Source organism: Chelonoidis abingdonii, chromosome 20 (assembly GCF_003597395.2).
Source record: "Chelonoidis abingdonii isolate Lonesome George chromosome 20, CheloAbing_2.0, whole genome shotgun sequence".
NCBI lineage: Eukaryota > Metazoa > Chordata > Testudines > Testudinidae > Chelonoidis > Chelonoidis abingdonii.
This window is the reverse complement of record NC_133788.1, coordinates 24367573-24386876: the sequence shown is the minus strand read 5'-3', so window position 1 is coordinate 24386876 and position 19304 is coordinate 24367573. Positions and strand designations below refer to the sequence as shown.

The following is a 19304-nucleotide window of genomic DNA, read 5'->3' as shown; positions in this document are numbered from 1 at the left end:
GCAGCCGGGGTGGGGTCACACGTGGGAAGTACTGGAACGTTGGTTTTCTGGGGCTGCACCCCGGGGCGGTGTCCAGGTGAAGGAGGTGGGCGTAGGGGGCAAGCCTGTGCGGGAGCTCAAGGCTGAAGGGAAAGGCCCGGTACTAGCATTACCCATCTGCAACCTCAGGTCCTTTGTATGCTAGAAATTAGGGTCCCCTGGGGCAGGAGCAGGGGCGGGGACCAGAACTAAGGACGATCACACGCCTCCCCGGTGGGCTGCTGGCGCGGGCCGCTTTCTGCGGCTGCTCTTCGCTCCCAAAACACGCGGGCTCCCCAGGAGCCCTAGCGCGTCCCCGGGCCAGGCAGCGGCGCCAGGCCCCAAGGCCCGCCCCGGGGCTCTGCGGACCCCCGGCAGATGGGCGGGCGGCGGGACCGGCGCCTCCGCCACGTGGAGTTTGTTCCCGGAGAAGCGGCCTCATGTGACTGGCATCAGCTGATCCAACATGGCACGGGCCCGCCGCCCCGCCTGCCGGGGCTAAGGCTCGGCCCGTCTCAGCCCGTGGAGCCCGCGCCGCGCGGCCCCAGTGGAGGGGGGCCGCCGGTCCGGTCTCGTGTCCTCCGCCTGGCTCGGGCGCTGCTGCCGCGCGCGCGGGACCCAGCTCGGTTGCCTCGCCCGCCGCGCGTCCCTAGAGCCGCCGGCCCTGCCCGCCCCGCCCGGCTCCTCGCAGCCCCGGCTGCCGCAGAGCGCCGGGCCGAGCCGGGCTGGTGTGGGGCTGGCAGCGACTGGGCAGGGCCGGGGCCGGGCTGTGTGGCGCTCCTGCCCAGGTTTAATGGCGCTGCCGCCGCACTCCTGAGCCCAGGTTGGCTACCCCTGTGGCCATGGCAGAGTGGTGAGGCACCCGCCTCAGGCGACCCCCGTTCAGGAGCTCCTAGGTCTGTCTACACTGCGGCGGGGAGTGAGCTTCCCAGCCAGGGCAGACAGACTCGCACGAGCAGGGCTTGAGCTAGTCTGCTAAAGGCAGAGCCTGGACTAGCCCCCAGCATGCTGAGCCACTGGACTCCCTGCTTCCAGCAGTGCTAGCCCCAGCCCTTAGCGTGAGTCTGTCTGCCTCGGCTGCCAGGCGTGTAGATCTGCCCTGTGACCGAGGAGAGTCCGAGAGCCCCAGGGGGATAGGTGGAATCGCAGCCTCCAAGCTGCCTGTGTCATTTAAAGTGTGTCTGTTTCCTACAGAGACCGCTGAGCTGTGGAACTCTGCCAGTGCCTTACCAGCATGGAGTGCTTCCTTAGGAGAGTGGAAAAAGACCTGAATATTGACCACCGGCAGCTCACTGCTGCTGTTGAGGGGACCCATCTCATTGCCTTTGTCTCGGTGAGGTGGCTAGTGAGCCTGAAGGAGCGCAGGGTGCTGCCCACTCTGTGCCCCCGGCCTGAGGGGCTGAGTGAGGTGGAGGTGAGGACGTTCCTTCAGCACTCTGTGCAGAAGCTGCCAGCTGGCTGGACGAGAGTGGAAATCCATGGTCTGAGGAAAGAGAGGTTGGCTTATCCACTGACTCTGCACCACAGTGCGCAGGACGATCGGAACGGGCGCTTGGAAACACTCCATGGGTTCATGCAGAATGTTGCTTCCCAGAATTATAGAAACTTGTGGCATAGAGCTCACCGCCTGTATGTGCAGTCGTATTGTCATGCTCACACTCCGCCCACAGTGCTGGCCCTGGACCTGCTCAGAGTGGCTCTTCAGAAGATCTATGGCTGCCCTTTTCTCCAGGTAGGTAGGAGTGTCCAGTATGCCTCTACTGGCAAAGACTGTTCTACAGCCACAAAGGGGACGTCCTCCTGCCCAAACATCCTCCAAGCAGAAGCTCTTCTGGAGTCAGCCAACATGCTATACATCATCTACCCGTATGTGCAGTATTGCTTGCATGACATTGTGACCTTCAGCCCTGCAAAGCTCACCAACAGCCATGCCAAAGTCCTTTTCATCCTCTTCCATGTCCTGCAGGCCATGAGGGCCTGTCACCAAGCGGGGCTGGCATGTGGTCCCGTCTCCCTTCGTGATGTGGCAGTTGATGAGAAGCTGTGCAGCCGGCTCAGAATTAACCTCCGCGAGTATGAGAAACTGGAGGAGGAAGAGAGGGATCTGAGAGCTGATGAAGAACAAAGGGCTCAAAAAAGCAGGGCTGTGGAGTGGACTGGGAAGGAGGCTAGGCGCATAGCTTGCCAGGAGGAGCTCAGGGGCCTTGTGCTGGATTGGGTGCATGGGCGAGTCAGTAACTTCCACTACCTTATGCAGCTGAATCGCCTGTCTGGACGGAGAATGGGAGACCCCAACTACCACCCAGTTCTCCCCTGGGTGGTGGATTTCACCACCAAAAATGGCAAGTTCAGAGACCTAAGAAAATCCAAGTTCCGCCTCAATAAAGGAGACAAGCAGTTGGACTTCACCTATGAGATGACCAAGCAAGCGTTTGCAGCTGGAGGATCAAGTGGAGAACAGCTCCATGTGCCCCACCACATCTCTGACGTCCTCTCAGACATCACCTACTACGTCTACACTGCCCGGAGGACACCCAAAGCTGTGCTGTGCTGTCATGTGAGATCGCAGTGGGAGCCAAATGAATATCCAGCCAGCATGGAGCGCATGCAGAGCTGGACTCCAGATGAGTGTATCCCTGAGTTCTACACAGACCCCACCATCTTTAAATCCATTCATTCTGACATGCCTGACCTAGATGTGCCATCCTGGTGCAGCTCCTATGAGGAGTTCATTGAAGTCCATCGCATGCTGCTGGAGAGCGGAGAAGTCTCTCAGGATCTCCACCACTGGATTGACCTCACTTTTGGCTACAAGCTGCTGGGGAAGGATGCTGTCAAAGAGAAAAATGTATGCCTCCATCTGGTAGACAACCACACCCATCTGACCAGCTATGGAGTGGTGCAACTCTTTGACCAGCCACATCCCAGGCGCATGGTGGGATTTGCATACGTTCCTGCTGAAGCTCCAGTCATTGCTCGACCTCTCATCCAGAATGCCAGAGAGACAGTAGTCCTAGAGGATGTCCAGGGTCAGATGGGTGATGGAGTTAATGGGCTGGTCTTGGAAGCCACACCTTGTGAAACCAGCTGGTCTGGTGAAAAATCCATCAGCGGTGAGGATGATTTGGAGCAAGGCACTGAAGCTCTGGATTCCATTCCTGCAGCTGGCAGAGCTGCTGACCAGCCCTGTCCCTGCACGCCTTCAGCTCAGCCCTCCAACCTCCCTGCCTATGCTACAGAAGGCAAAACCTTAAGTGTCCGGCCTAATCGAAGGAGTAAGCCTGGTGTGGCTCAAGCTGACAGGGACAAGATGAAGATTATGCTTCCTGATGGTTTTAATCCTGTCCAGGCCCTGGAGGAGCTGGAAAAACTGGACAACTTCTTGGTTAAAGGCTTAAACAGTGAGATGGAGCTGATGGAGCAGCCGCTGGTGGAGCTGCCGCTGGGCCTCTCAGATCTTTTCCAGAGAGACATGCAGGCACTGGGAGTTCTGATAGCTGAGGTTGTGTTTGCGCCAAGGGTACGCACCCTGAAGCCAGATGCATCCCTCCTGGAGCGGTTCCTGACCATTCGGAATCTTTGCCAGTATCAGCCGAAGGAGATCCCAGCCCCACTCCAGCACATGCTGGATACTTTGCTGCAGCTGAACATGCCTGAGGGGAGACTTCTAAAGAACAAGGTGGCCAAGAACACAGTCCAGCTTTTTGAGTACAACCCTGTTTCCCAGGGTCTCCCACCACCCAGCCCCTCGCAGTTCCTTAGCCCTTTCAGCTCAGTTGTTCCCTTCCCTCCATATTTCCCATCTCTGCACAAATTCATTTTCACCTACCAGTCAAAGAAAGTGGAGGATGAGAGTCAAGGCCGTGAGCTTGTTTTCCAGCTGTACCAGCAACTGGAGGGGATCCTCTGTGAAATCACTCCTGAAGGCTTGGAGATCCTGCTGCCCTTCATCTTATCTCTGATGTCGGAGGAGAACACTGCAGTCTATACAGCCTGGTACCTGTTTGAACCCATAGCTAAAGCCTTGGGCCCCAAGAATACAAACAAGTACCTGCTCAAGCCCTTGATTAGTGCATATGAGAATCCCTGCTGCCTCCATGGCCGGTTTTACCTGTATACAGACTGCTTTGTGGCTCAATTAATGGTGCGTCTCGGGCTGCAGTCCTTCCTCTCTAATCTGCTGGCTCACATCCTGCAGATCCTTGTTGGTGTTGAGAGCTCCCAGGAAGAAAGTAAGTCCCTTCTGGGAACGGCAGAAGATGAGGAGAGTGGAGGAGGCAGTCCAGTTTCCTGTGCGTTTGAGGAAGAGATCAAAATGGATGTGGATCATGGTTCCATGGCACTCGACCTTTTGGATTACACGTCTGGAGTCAGCTTCCACGACCAGGCCTATCTGCCAGAGAACGAGGATTTCCAGAGTGGCCTCTATGTCAGCGAGTCCCTGCAGCGTCAGGAGCAGGAGTTGCTTAGCCTTGGGCGGCTGAGTGACAAAAGCAGCGCCAGTGAAGTGTCGCTGGGAGAGGACAGACCTGCAGATGGGGATTCCCAGAAGGACAGGAGTAGCCTGAAGTCTGTGGACAGCAGTCAGGACCTGAAGCAGAGTGAAGACTCTGAAGAGGAGGAGGTGGAGGAGGAGGAGGCCACAGTTGCTACAGAGCTTACCCTGTCAGGGGGCACTGGTGCTTCCATGGATGCTGCCCTGGCTGATGACCACAGTGAGCCAGAGGTGGGGGATGAGCAGGAGCTGCATGACCACTCTGAAGATAAAGAGCAGACAATTCTCCTGGGTAAGAACTGCACTTAGATACTGTCTGTCTGTCTGAGGTGGTGAGTGCCTGGTGCAGCAATGGAAGGGGGAGATGGGAAGCCAATCCTGTGCAGGAGGAGCTGGAACCAGCTCTGGATGTGCTCCTGAATTCTCCAGGAAAGTAATCAGAGCAAATCTGAACCTATCAAATGGAGACTTTAATAGGGTGGTAGATGGAGTCTGATGTTGCTGCTTGGCTGATGCCGCTGGCAGGGTGCTTGACAGAAGCCCAGGTGATGCTGCAGGTCAGGAGTCAGCTATGTAGGGAGCTCTGGTGAGGACTGAGGCTCTAAGTGTCCCATGGGCAGGGTCTGGGCAGCTTGCAGAGTGGTAGATTATTGCTCCTTCTCCGACTCTGCGCTCTTGTTTTGCAGACACAGCCTGTAAGATGGTGAGGTGGCTCTCGGCCAAACTGGGCCCTACTGTGACATCTCGTTACATTGCCAGGAACCTGCTCCGTCTCCTCACATCGTGCTATATTGGTAATGTCCGTCCACCTGCTGTAGAGGCGCTTTGAAGGGCTGCTCCTCTGACTGTGCCCCAGAGCAATATGCTGTGAATACTGCCCTCCCCTGGAAGGTGCAGACCTACCTGCATGGCTGGGGAGTGGGGGCAGTGTGGACAGGCCCCGCATTTGAGTGTTGGGGTGGATGTGCCCTTTGGGATTCAGCACAGTGTCTCTCTCAGCTCACTGAGCTGTCTCTCTGGCAGGTCCTACCAGACAGCAGTTTGTACCAAGCAACGAGGAGAACAGTCCCCTGAATGCCGGAAACATCTACCAGAAGCGACCAGTGCTGGGGGACCAGGTGTCCAAGCCGGTCCTGGCCTGTCTCATATATATGGCATACTTGTATGGAGAGCCTGTTCTGACCTATCAGTACCTGCCCTACATCAGCTACCTGGTCAGTGCCCTGTCTTTCTCCTTTACTTGTAGCTGTTCATACATGTGATGAAGTGAGAGCTGCATCAAATGTTGAGCTGCACACACACGGGAGGGATGATATACAGCACAGGCCCTTATCATGTGCTGCTGAGAGAGCTGCCTTTGCTGTGTTTAATCCTGGGCATTGTAAACTGAGCAGTGTCCTGCTGGGCTGCTGCTTGGCTGGGAGTTGGCAGGGAGAGCACTTTGCTGATGCAGCCAGAGCCAGAACTACCTATTTCAGGAGTGAGTTCCCACTTCCTGTCAGTGATGCCCATGGGTGCAATGTAGGGATTTCCTGTTTGGAAACCCTCGCTCTCCAGGAGCTCTTGGTGTAAGAGTTCTGCACTCCGTACATATGGGACAGGCCCAGGAGGGGTTGAAGGCGTCTGCCTCTCAATTCCATACTGAAAGATTAGCAAGATTTGCGGACTTCTTGGTTTGAAATTCTTAGTTGCTCCTGTTGATTATTTGGCAAAGTGTTCAGTAGAGGTGATCAAAAAATGGTAATCTGTTTAAAAAAAATCAACCTTGATTTTGTTTTGAGGTGTTCGAAACAGACCCATTTTTATTCTTTTAAATAGTTGTTACTTTTCTACTTACAGACTCTTGCTACATGAAGAATTTCAGTAACCATTTTCCTAATATTTTTTGATTAAAAATTGTGGGTGGGGAATGGCACAACAATTCATGAAAAACTTTGACAATGCTGATTGTATTTCTGTGGGAAAATTTGGTTTTGAAAAAAGGCCACTTTTCAATAAAAACTTTATGGAAACTTTCAAGCAGCTTTAGCATGCAAGTGGTCAGCATAGGAGCCTGGGAGTCGCTGAGTTAACCCTTTTTTCCTACCAGCTGTCTGTGAGCCATTTGCCCTGGAGGGGATTCTTAATTTCTCCAGTCAGCTGCTAACATAACTCCAGCTGCTAACAGTTGATTTGCTTTAGCCTCTTGTCTGTCTGTCTTTCTCGCTTGCGCTCTCTCTCTCTCTGTTCTGGGAAGAAACATAACTTGTGATTGGAAGCTGCCACTGAGAATTGTTCCCATTTTCAGTGTGAACAGGTCTCTGCCCTTAGTCTTGAGTAAGAGTGGTGGTGGCCAACCTGTGGCTCTGGAGCCACATGCAGCTCTTTAGAAGTTAACATGCGGCTCCTTGTATAGGCGCTGGCTCGGGAGCTGGATCTACAGGCACCAACTTTCCATTGTGCCAGGGGATGCTCACTGCTCAACCCCTGGCTCTGCTCCTATTCCACTCTTTCCCCTGAGCCTGCTATGCCCTTGCTCCTCCCCCGCCCCCACCAGCCTCCTGCACCCCACGAAACAGCTGATTGGGAGGTGCAGGGATGGCTGGGGAGGCGCTGATCGGCAGGGCTGCCGGTGTGTGGGAGGTGCTGGGAGTGGAGAGCTGCTAATGGGGGGCTGCTGACGTATTACTGTGGCTCTTTGGCAATGTTCATTGGTAAATTCTGGCTCCTTCTCAGGTTCAGGGTGGCCACCCCTGGGTAAGAGCATGGTTTGAAGGGCGGATAATCTAGAAAGGATGCCTTTGGTGTTAGCATTATTAAAAGTTTTTTGATGTAACTGTGGCCAGAGCTCTGCTGTAGACAGTGCCCTTAAGGCAGAGAAAATGGTCACTTACATTCCAAGCCTGACCTCTGGGATTCTGGACAGAGACTGCTCTTCCAGCTGTGAAGCGTGCTGGGCTGGCCCCTCAGAATGGAGCCAGGTCCAGGAGCTGGCGTTGAATCCTATATCACTCATTTGAATGACACTGGCCCAGGAGTCCGGTTCCTAGGATGATCTGCTAGCATCCTGGCATGGCCCAGTGGTGCTCAGGCCTGTGCGCTGGGCAAACTGAAGGCTGGGGCAGGTCAGGGCATCCTTTTCTCTCTGCTTCCTCCACTCAGACTCCAGGCCTTAATATCCTGCAGGCAGACACTGTCTGTACCATGGAATTGAAGTGCTTTGTTCTCACCACTCTCCCTCCTCCTGGCTTCAGGGTCTTTCTAGCAGATGAGGGCTTTGGGCTCAGCCTCTCCCTGAAGTCTGTTGGTCCCTGGTGGGGCTCGGTGCTAGAGCAGGAGTGGGAAGCTCCTCTGGAGGCTGTGAGAGGTGCAAGCATGAATTCCTTGGGAACTGCTCCAGAATGTGGCTTGTCCGACCTATGCAGGGAGGCTGGTAACCACGGGATGGGAGATGGTAATGGAGAGAGCTTACAGCCACTCGACTCTTCTTTCTGCCCTCCAGGTTGCCCCTAGCAGTGGGGTTGGCTCTGGCCGACTAAACAGCAGGAAGGAGGCTGGGCTGCTGGCAGCTGTGACTCTGACCCAGAAGATAATCGTATGCCTTTCAGATACCACCCTGATGGACATTCTTCCCAAGATCAGCCAGGACGTCCTGCTCCCAGTACTGGGCTTCCTGACCTCGCCTGCCATTGGGTGCGTGTAGAGAGTCACCACTCCCAGGGACCAGTCGGCACCCACCAAACCCTGGCATTTCCTCTGCCTGGTGTGGATTAAAAAGTCATGTGCAATCTAAAGGGTTGGGATAAAGCTCTCCTGGGCAGGGGTGGGCTCAGGACTATGGGGGCTCATTCTGGCATTCCGCCCCATCCCTCCCTGGTGGGCTCTCCTTATGCCATCCTGAGTTCATCTCTCTGGAGCTCTCTGACAGTGCTGTCTCTCCCCTGTGCACCTGGAGGGCAAGAACCACTAAATGGGTGCACACTGTTGGTCTGTGGGGTGGGATGGTGACTGATGTGTTCTCTTCAGTTTCCCTAGTGGTGCCCAGGCCCGCACTCTCCTGTGTGTTAAGACCATCAGTTTAATTGCCCTGATCTGCCTGCGAATTGGGCAGGAGATGGTGCAGCAGCACTTGAGTGACACTGTAGGAACCTTCTTTGGGGCTTTCTCGCTGCTGCAAGAACTGCAAGAGCAGGTTAGTGACTGTCAGTGGCTTCTGTCTCCCTCTTCCCCATGGGGCTGTGGGCACAAGGACATTGCAGCTCTTGGTGCCCACGGCACACGTGAGGGGCTGGTCTCACTGGAAATCATCTGTCTTCTCTTGTTCAGGGTCTGTCTTCAGAGTCACTGAGCCCTGGTGAGATGCCTGAGCTGGAGGTGCCCTTCTCAGATGGGAGAGTGCTGCCCTGGGACCCCGCCACGCTGGCAGAGTTACAGAAAGTTTTTAGCCCAGAGATGGCCTACACCACCTATGTCCCCTTCTCTTGCCTGCTAGGTATGCTTCAGCTACCTCCTCTCTGCTGCTGGGGCCTCGTGCCAACAGTCCTTGCCTTGCACTCTGTGTTACATGCCTGGTCTGGGGTCCAAGTGCAGCATCTGCTCTGTGCCTGAGCCCTTAACCATAATGCAGCCTTGACGGACAGGAATAAACCCTTAGGACATCATATGGGCCTTGCCCTGCCTGCAGGGGATGGAAGATCGCCCTGCCCCTCTGACCAGGACGGACATGTAGGTGACGGTATCTGGAGCGGGCCCTGGGCCAGCAGAATACTGGATGCTCTGTGAGCCTTGTGCTCTTGCTCAGGGAGATGGGGAGGCTGGGGAGAGGTTCTTTCTCCCAGAGCTGTGCTCTGTACTTTCAGGTGATGTTATCCGGATGATTGTCCCTAACCACTTGCTGGTTGGGAGACTGGCCAACTTGTACCTGGAGAGCGTGAACCCAAAGAGCCTGCCTTTGGTCAGTCAGGAGCCAGCACTGGGCACAGCCTGCTTGGACCAGGATGCCCGAGGCAGCGAACCCAGTTCCAGTCACCATGAAGACAGTCACTCGGGCACCTTTGGGAGCATGCTGGTGGGAAACCGCATTCAAGTCCCTGCGGACACACAGCATGCGAGTTTTGGCTCGCTCTGCTTCAGCCCCAGAGCTGATGGCTTTTGCCCCTCTTCTGCCAGTGAGGAGAATGCCCTGAAGCAGGATCTGCCCCGCAGTGCCCACATGCTATGTGGGAACTGGCTGGCCTACTGGCAGTACGAGATTGGGGTAAGCCAGCATGACCCCTGCTTCCACTTCCACCAGATTAAACTGCAGAGCTTCTTGGGGCACATGGGGGCCATCAAGTGTGTGGCACCACTCAGCTGTGAGGACTTCTTCCTGAGTGGCAGCAAAGATAAAACTGTCTGCCTCTGGCCCCTCTACAACTCTGGGGATGGCACCAACAAGACAGAGCCACGGCTCACATATGCTCAGCACAAGAAATCTGTCTTCTACGTGAGCCAGCTGGAGGCCCCGCAGCAGGTGGTGAGCTGCGATGGTACTGTTCATGTCTGGGACCAGTTCACAGGTGAGGGGGCGTCGGCTGGTGCAGTGTTTGTAGAGAGGAGAAGCCAGGAGAAGGGTGAGAGGCTGAGCTGTACTCAGCAGGTCGGCTTATACTTATGGAGAAGGACCAGGCTAGATCTGTACATCTGCACCTATAGGAAATCCAGCCCTGCCCTCTCCATTTCATGAGGAACAGCTGGCTGGGGCCTCTATGCAGAGTAAGACAGAGTGATTCTGTTCTCCTCCTGCTCCTGGCAGAATCTTACCTATAGGACAGAGGGGTCCCTTGCTCTGAAGCAGCAAGTCTAGTCTGTCACTAGAGGCAGGAGACTGGAGTAGAGGTGTCCTGGGTTGCTGGTTCCAGATGATTTTCCCCTAGAGACTGCTCTGTTCCCTTCCTTCTCCATCTCCACCCTCCTGACATCATGGGTGTCCTTGCAGCAGTGCAGTGATGAGATGCACACAAGGACTGGAATTGTCTTTTGGTTCTGGGAGCAGGTATCCTGCCCTGCTGCCGTGAGGTAGGCAGGCTGCGCTGGTGCACTTAGCTTGTTGTTCTTTTCAAAGGTAAACTTCTCCGGACCTTTGATGCATTGGACAGCAAAGTTCCCATCACTGCCGTGACCACCATGCCCTCTCCCCACAGCAGCATCTCTGTGGCCAGTGCTGACTCTGTGCTGCGCTTCATTGACCACAGGAAGCCAGGATTACAGGTACCAGGGTCTTTGCTATCTCTAGACGTTGTGGGCCACCCTCTCCCTGATCTGTTCCACACCTGTACCTACCTCCCAGGTGCTTGTATGGCCAGTCATTGCTACTCCCAGTCCGTGTGTGCCTGGGTACCCACAAGGGGAGGCTGGTGAGCTAGGCCTGCCATCCAGGCCTTCCCTGCATCTTCTCCTGTCATTCAGTAACTGGGGCTACTCCTGCCTGTACCTGTCTCCTGTAGCACGAGTTCCGTCTGGCCAGTGGCGTGAGTGCTGGGCTAATCCGCTGCTTGGCTGTCAGTCCCAGCGGGCGCAGTGTAATGGCTGGCTTCTCATCTGGATTCATTGTGCTGTTGGACACCAGGACTGGGCTCATCTTGAGGGGGTGGCCAGCCCATGAGGGAGACATCCTGCAGATAAAGGTGAGAGGCTGGAATAGGGCTCAGGCTGCCCCGCACGTGGGGGACCACAGACGGCGCTAAAGGCTGAGAGCTGGCTGTGCGGATCCTGCTGAGCCTTGCGGCAGCGGAAAAACAGGGCTGTGGTGAGGTGTCCTGCTGCCGGTGGCTCCTGCAGTATTCAGAGGGCAGTGGGTAGACATGCCCATTTGTCATCTTTCCCCCACTCCTCAGAAGTCTTTTCAGCTCTTGGTTGACTTATTTTTTATTTTAAGGCCACCTCTGTCGCGCCCTTGCCAGGGCTTTGCCTTGGGATTGGGGCTGTCAGTGACTTTTGGTGCACTAGGTTCTTCCAGCTCACGTTCTGTCTGAGCCAGCAGATCCCTGGTCTCCTTGCTGATGAGCAGGTGTGGACATTGTGAGGGGCAGGCCATACATGTGAGCTGGGTAGGATGAGAGAGTGCTGCTCTCTCCCTGAGGCTTGCAGCCCCTCCCTGCTCAGGACCTCATTCTAATGAGTAACTCTTGTCCATATTTACCTGCCCTGAGGGAGCAGCACTGGCGTTTTTGTGTCCTTGACCCAGTTCAGGTTAAATAAAGTTCACCTGCGTGGGTTGTTTACTCTCTCGCAGCACTGGTAGCCAGAGTGCAGCGGCCCCAGCCCTTTGCTCTCCTCAGTGCAGTGTGTTGCATGGTCTCAGCTGGGCCCTAAGCGGGGTTGTGCTTTGGGGACCTGGGCTTGGGGAGGAGAGAGTCTGGCAGTGGTGCCCACTCTGTGATAGTAACAGGCTGACAGAGGAAGGGGCAAGCCCCCGATGTGCAGGGAGAGGGCTGTCAGACAAGGCAGAGATGAACGCTGTAGTTAGTCCCTTGGGAGAATGCCAGTTGCCAGACTGCACTCATGAACCTGAGGTGGGAGGGTGTCTAGGACTGACAAGGTTTTGCCAGCAAGAGATGCTGTAGGTGACCTGGTGAGAGGAGCTCAGTGCTACTCCTGTTTGCAGGATCAGGGTCTTGTGATCTCTGGAGAGAAGAGCTGGGCTCTCAGGCAAGGGGTGGTCTTAGCGCAGAAACACTGATTCACTGGCACTTTCTCTCCTGCAGGCTGCAGAGGGCAGTGTGCTAATCAGCTCATCTTCTGATCACTCCCTGACTGTCTGGAAGGAACTGGAGCAGAAGCCTTTGCATCAGTATAAATCTGCTTCTGACCCCATCCATGCTTTTGACCTCTACGGCAGTGAAGTGGTGACTGGCACTGTGGCCAACAAGATTGGCGTCTACTCCATGCTGGAGTCATCAGCCTTCCCTACCAGCACGACCAAACTGAGCTCAGAGAACTTCCGGGGCACCCTGACCAGCTTGGCTGTGTTGCCCACTAAATGTCATCTCCTCTTGGGTTCTGATAATGGTGTGATACGTCTCCTGGCATAGTGGCCTCCATGGCCTATCTGCCCGGTGCCCTGTGCAGTCAGTTCCATTAGCTCTGGTAGTAGCACGTAAGGCCAATATCTTCGCTCATGGGGGAAAGGAGGTGAGGTATTTCTCCGGGATACAAGATACAGGGGAGCATACTTGTTTAAGGAGTTCTCAGTAAATCATACCCAACCCCTGCCAGCATTTGAAAAAGCCATAATGGAGGAACCTCCACTGCTGCCGGGAGAAATCTGGGCATTGCAGGGCAGCATCAGCCCCCTGCAAGAGGCCTGGAGCCTTCCACACCGTCTGTGCCTGACTCCCCCTGGGACTGAGCTGCTCTCGAGGGAAAGGTAGACTCTGGGCATTCTCCTGCTCCCTCCAGCACAGGAGTGAGAGGAAGCGGTTGGTAAGAGAAACACAGCTGCTGCCCTCCACACTCCAGCCCAGAATTGCTGGAAAGTCACAAAGGGGTGGGGCCAGCTGAGCCTGGGAACTGCCTGGTTTTGGGCACGCTCGCCTATGGGTCCTGTAGGGCACTGGGCTATTTGGTTGTCCTGGAAGGTGAGGGCTGAAGGGACACGGGTTCTTTTTCTCAGTTTGCTTTATAGTCTGCTGCAGTCCTATTAATAACCTCACCCCTACCATGGCATCCATCTGGGAAACCTTCCCAGCACTCACTGTGGCTTCTCACTGATCCTAGGGCAGTGGCGGGTAGCTGAGCCAGCCATTTACCCCCTCTCTTTGAGAGTGGGAATGTGCCTACAGAGGGGTGGGCAGCCCCAGCTGCCAGGGAAGGCAAGAACTAGACCTGTCTGGGGGGTTTCAGGCCCTCTGCCCCGAATCTCTGTGTGCTCCTGGAGCCGGGGGGGAATGTACGTCTTTCCCTAGCTCCTGTCCCAGAAGAGGCAGATCCATGTTCCCCATGACGGCGGGGAGGGGATTTCTTTTGCGTGCTCTGGAATGAGGCTGTTGGCTGCTCCTTTTGAAGGCAGGGCCCCCTCTGAGCTGGGTGGAGTTCAGGCTCACCGAGGAGGGCAGATTGAGCCCCTCTTTGCTGTCATACCTCAGACTCTACCCTACAGGTTTAGGACAGCGAGGGCCAGGACTCAGCATGCCTTGCACCCACAAAGTGCTCCCCTCTGCCCAGAACTCCGTGCAGTGCTTGAGTAGTGTCTGGGGGGAAGAGGGCGTTCCCTGGCCCCATCAGTGAGGGTAGCAGACTGTCCATACCCCATAGCTTCGTTCTCCTGCAGGCTCCCTCTGGGTCTCTTGAGCTACTCTGAGACTTTACAGAATGGTGCTGAGGAGTTGGGAGTCTGACGAGAGGGGCCTGGCCTGAGATTAACACTCCACCTGGTGGAGGTGGAGGGAAGGAGGCTGGGCAACTCCTGCTGGCTCTGGGTGGAGCTTAGGGACTGCTGGTGGGGGGGTGTCTCTACTTCCCACTGCCCTGTGCTTGCAGATGGAGGGTGGGGGAGATGAGCACTTAGTCCCTTGCTCTCCCTCCATTCGGGGAGGGGAGGGGAGCTCTGTCCTTTGTTGCCTATTAACCATTTGCAATAGATGTAAATATTAATTCCAATAAACCCTTTGAAAGAGACCATGAGAGGATCCTTTCTGTGTGTGGTGCTGGGGTGTGCGGTGTGGCTGCATGCATGTGCTGGGGGAAGATGGGCAGTAGTTTTACTTATGGGAAAAGGATGATGGCCTCCTTACGCACCTTTCTGTAACACAGGAAAAAACCTGCACAGGCCGGCGGGACATCAGTCTGAGTGACACATGGTGGTGTTCTCATGCTGCTAGTACTAAAACATCCTTGGGACCTTTTAAACATTCCTAACTCAAAAACTTGCAGTCAATGTGGGAGAATTCTATATTAGACCTTGTCTTAACAGATAGAGGAACTGATCACAAAACTAAAAGTTAATGGTAGCTTAGGTGGGCATGATCACGAGTTTATTCTCCTTGCACATTATAAATGTGGCGAACTTCAGACCAGTTATATATATTCTTGGTGCTTTAATAGGGCCAATTTCACAAAGCTGAAAACAAGTATGAGCCAAATCACCTGCAAGGAAGAATTTAATCAGTAAACAGTGAATGACAGTTGGGAATCATTTAAGAACCCCTTACTCGATGCCCAGAAAAAGCCACAAACCAGGAAAAAAGGCTCTGCTGATCAAAAAACTGAATTGGGTTAGAGAGGAAGTGAAGGCCGCTGTAAAAAAACAACAACAACAAAAAAAAAAACACAAACCAAAAAAAACCCCAACTCTGTGTGTGTGTGTGTGTGTGTGTGTAATATATATATATATATATATATATATATATATATATATATATATATATAAAAAAAACAAATGGAAGAGGGGAAGCTGTTAGTAATATAATTTAGAAGGTAGGAACTGTAGAAAATTGATAAGGGAAGCCACGGGATGCAAGGAGAAATCTATGGCCAGCAATGGACAAGGAGTTTTTAAAATATACTGGAGAAAAAACATGATGCAGTCTCATCATAGGGTGATGATAAAACTCTTTCCAGTCCACTCATATCTCTGGAGGATGTTAAACAGAAGCTACTACAGTTAGGCATTTTAAAATCTACAGGTCCAGATAACTTGCATCTAAGAGCTTTAAAAGAGCTAGATGAGATGCTTGCTGGACCATTAATGTTGATTTGTCAAAATCTTTGAGTACTGAAGTTCCATGAGACTAGAAGATGACTAATATTTGCCAATTTTTAAAAAGGATAAATGAGTTGACCTTTTAGTCTGATGTTGATCACAGACAAAATAACGGAGTAGCTGATTATGGTAGTCAATTAATAAAGAACTAAATGAGGGTAATGTAATTAATGCAGATCAATACAGGGATTATGGAAAATAGATCTTGTCAAACTAACTTGATATCTCGTTTTGATGAGACAAAGTTTGGTTGATAAAGGTCATAGTGTTGATGTAATAGACTTCTGTAAGGTGTTTGACTTGGTACTGCGTGACATTTTGATTAAAAATAGAACAATATAAAATTAACATGGTACATTTTAAACATTAAAAACTGGCTAATTGATAGGTCTCAAAATGTAACTGTAAATGGAGATTTGCTATCAAGTGGGTGTGTTTCCAGGGGGGTCCCACAGGGATTGGTTCTTAGCCCTACGCTATTTAACATCCTTATCTGTGACTTGGAAACACAAAATCACTTCTGATCAAATTTGCAGAAGACACACAAATTGGAGGAGTGCTAAATAACGAAGAGGATAGGTCACTGTTTCAGAGTGATCTACATCGCTTGGTAAACTGGCCGCAAGCAAACAATATGTGTTTTGATATGGGTTCATGTCAATGTACACATCTGGGAACACAGAATGTAGGCCATACTTATGGAATGGGGGACTCTATCCTGGGAAGCAGCGAGTGAAAAAGATTTGGGGGTCGTGGTGGCTATTCAGCTGAATATGGCTCCCCATGTGATGCTGTGGCCAAAAGAGTTAATGTGATCCTGGGATGCCTAAATGGGAATCCTGAGTAAGAGCAGGGAAGTTGTTTTACCTCTGTATTTGGCACTGGTGTGACCACTGCTGGAATCCTGTGTCCAGTTCTGATGCCCACAATTCAAGAAGGATGTTGATAAACTGGAAAGGTCAGAGAAGAGCCACAAGAAGGATTAAAGAACGTGTCTGATAGTGATAGACTCAAGGCACTCAATCTGCTTAGCTTCACAAAAAGAAGGTTAAGGAGTGACTTAACTATAGTTTATAAGTACCTACATGGGGAACAAATATTTAACAATGGGCTCTTCAGTCTAGTAGAGAAAGGTCTAACATGAGCCAATGGTGGAAGTTGAAGTGAGACAAATTCAGACTATAAATAAGTTGGAAAATGTTAACAATGAGAGTAATTAAGCATTGGAACAATTTACCAAGGTTGGTGGTAGATTCTCCATCACTGCAAATTTTTAAATCAACATTGAATTTTTTTCTAACAGCTCTGCTCTAGGAATTATTTGGAGGCAGTTATCTGGGCTGTGTTATACAGGAGGTCAGGCTCGATGATCACAACAGTCCCTGCTGGCCTTGGAATCTATTAGTCTATGGGTGGAAATGGGTGCTGCATGTTGTGTGTGTTTGGGGGAAACGCAGGGGGTATAGCTGGGTGGTGGAGGTGCTATGTGTCTGAGGGAAAGGCAGGGGGTGTAGCTGGGTGGTGGAGGTGCTATGTGTCTGAGGGAAAGGCAGGGGGTGTAGCTGGGTGGTGGAGGTGCTATGTGTTTGAGGGAAAGGCAGGGGGTGTAGCAGGGTGGTGGAGGTGCTATGTGTTTGAGGGAAAGGCAGGTGGTGTAGCTGGGTGGTGGAGGTGGTGTCTGTTTGAGGGAAAGGCAGGGGGTGTAGCTGGGTGGCGGAGGTGCTATGTGTCTGAGGGAAAGGCAGGGGGTGTAGCTGGGTGGTGGAGGTGCTATGTGTTTGAGGGAAAGGCAGGGGGTGTAGCTGGGTGGTGGAGGTGCTATGTGTTTGAGGGAAAGGCAGGGGGTGTAGCTGGGTGGTGGAGGTGCTATGTGTTTGAGGGAAAGGCAGGGGGTGTAGCTGGGTGGTGGAGGTGCTATGTGTTTGAGGGAAAGGCAGGGGGTGTAGCTGGGTGGTGGAGGTGCTATGTGTTTGAGGGAAAGGCAGGGGGTGTAGCTGGGTGGTGGAGGTGCTATGTGTCTGAGGGAAAGGCAGGGGGTGTAGCTGGGTGGTGGAGGTGCTATGTGTTTGAGGGAAAGGCAGGGGGTGTAGCTGGATGGTGGAGGTGCTATGTGTCTGAGGGAAAGGCAGGGGGTGTAGCTGGGTGGTGGAGGTGCTATGTGTTTGAGGGAAAGGCAGGGGGGGTAGCTGGATGGTGGAGGTGCTATGTGTCTGAGGGAAAGGCAGGGGGTGTAGCTGGGTGGTGGAGGTGCTATGTGTTTGAGGGAAAGGCAGGGGGTGTAGCTGGGTGGTGGAGGTGCTATGTGTCTGAGGGAAAGGCAGGGGGTGTAGCTGGGTGGTGGAGGTGCTATGTGTTTGAGGGAAAGGCAGGGGGTGTAGCTGGGTGGTGGAGGTGCTATGTGTCTGAGGGAAAGGCAGAGGGTGTAGCTGGATGGTGGAGGTGCTATGTGTTTGAGGGAAAGGCAGGGGGTGTAGCTGGGTGGTGGAGGTGGTGTGTGGCTGTGTTTGAGGGAAATGGGGTTGTTGGAGAGGGTTGCAAAGTGACTACTCTGCAGCCAACAGTTTCTCTGCTCTGAGAAGTGACTTGAAAAGAACCAAGCCAGGTCTCCTCATGTGGGCTGCACTGACGGAAGGGGTGCCGTTGAGCAGCCCTCTGCCTTGCCAGCTTGGAGTAGATTGTACTGCTGACCCTTGTATCCAACTTCTACCTCAGTATGTTCTAGAGCGCCTTTCCCCCTCCCTGGCCTTTCAAAGCAGCTTCCCAAGAGAACACTGACTCGTCCCAAAACAGCCTTTGGTGACAGTTTTCAGGCCTGTCTTGTTTTCACCTGTTCTACCCTCCCCAACCTCTTAAGGCTTCTCCCTGTAGTCACTGTGGGGGCCAGGACCTACTCCAGGGTGTATGTGTGTGGGGAGGGGACAGCAGCCCTCACTTGAAGGCTCTAAGCCTAGACTCAGCTAGTACAGTCCTGGCTCAGGCCCTATGGTCCCATTCAAATTCTCCACCCCTCTAGCACTCTAGTCAAACAGTGATAGTAATGCATGAGGCCGCACCACCCCCAGAGACAGGTGAGGATCATTATCTCCACTGTACAGAGGGCAAGCTCAGGCACAGGTTATAGTGAGCCAGTGAGAGTGCCAGGATGGAACCCAGGATCATGCCCTTCCCATCAGACCATCCTGCCATGTTGGAGTGGGGGCTTTTCTGGTGGCGTGTGTCAAGGGCTCACAACACTGTTGCTGGTGGGGAAACCCAACTCTTCTAGGCATGGCTCTGCTGCTGCCTTCATGATGTGTGGCATGGCCAAGAGGGTGTCAGCTCAGCCCAAGTTGAGGCCACTCCGCTTCCTGCTTGGACACACTGCAGCCAGCAACTTGGGCCCTGGCCATGTGTCAAAGGGCTACATCCCATGTTTTCTCCAGCAGGAGGAGAGGCTGTGATAGACAGGCTAGCAAGCCGAAGTTTCTCGCACAGAAAACTCTAGGAATAGTGGCAGTGAGAGGAACCCAAAAGCCATTAAATCCCAAACCTTGGCTCTCCCATTTGTGGCCAGGTGTAAGGGTTCTGCACTCTCCCACAGGCACAAAGGGAGAGAGACTCAATTAGACAAAAGATTCCACTTGTTACTTCTACTCTTGGACTTTTAGGAGTAACATAAGCTGGTAAAATCAGGGTCACAGCTGTCCTCGGGGTGCAGTGACCTAGAGCCCCACAGAAAAACACCAATTCGCTCCATCCCAGAACAAATGTTTAACCGGATGTACAGGGTCAATATTTGCTGAAAGGGAAAAATCTTCAAATAAGGGGTGGTGCTGAAGGTCATGCCTGTCGCTGCCTGGCAAGCGTGGGCTGGACAAGGGGCTTAATCCGTCCCATGCAGAGCCATCGGCTTGGTAGAGAGGGTCCCTGCACCAACAGAAATGCTTAGCAAACCGAGGTAAGGGGCAGAGGAACTTGGGGCAGGGAGGATTTGGCAATAAACTGGGGGGAACTGCTCCAGTGGGGGGGGCACAGAGTGAAATTGCCCTAGAGGGTTGGGGGTGGAGAATTCAACAATGAGCTGAGGGCCAG

At 53.3% G+C, this 19304-nt stretch overlaps 2 protein-coding genes across 3 annotated transcripts in view; one reads left to right on the top strand and one right to left on the bottom strand.

Annotated features, from left to right (window-relative positions):
- Positions 1-19304, bottom strand: part of LOC116829452 (protein ABHD15-like) — a 57663-nt gene that overhangs the window by 8842 nt on the left and 29517 nt on the right. The window contains exon 2 of the mRNA XM_075073962.1: positions 16101-16183. The gene's annotated coding sequence lies outside the window, so the exon portion shown is untranslated. The remainder of the gene's footprint in view (positions 1-16100; positions 16184-19304) is intronic.
- Positions 467-14149, top strand: WDR81 (WD repeat domain 81). Of its 2 annotated transcripts, XM_075073959.1 has the most exons (11): positions 467-565; positions 1213-4805; positions 5200-5307; positions 5537-5727; positions 7995-8185; positions 8519-8684; positions 8819-8984; positions 9352-10050; positions 10596-10741; positions 10978-11157; positions 12238-14149. In XM_075073959.1, the coding sequence occupies exons 2-11, from the start codon at positions 1253-1255 to the stop codon at positions 12562-12564; spliced, it is 5727 nt and encodes a 1908-aa protein (XP_074930060.1). In that variant the 5' UTR covers positions 467-565; positions 1213-1252; the 3' UTR covers positions 12565-14149. The 2 variants fall into 2 exon arrangements, with proteins under 2 accessions (XP_074930060.1, XP_032644194.1); XM_032788303.2 differs by lacking the exon at positions 467-565 and having other exon boundaries at positions 924-4805.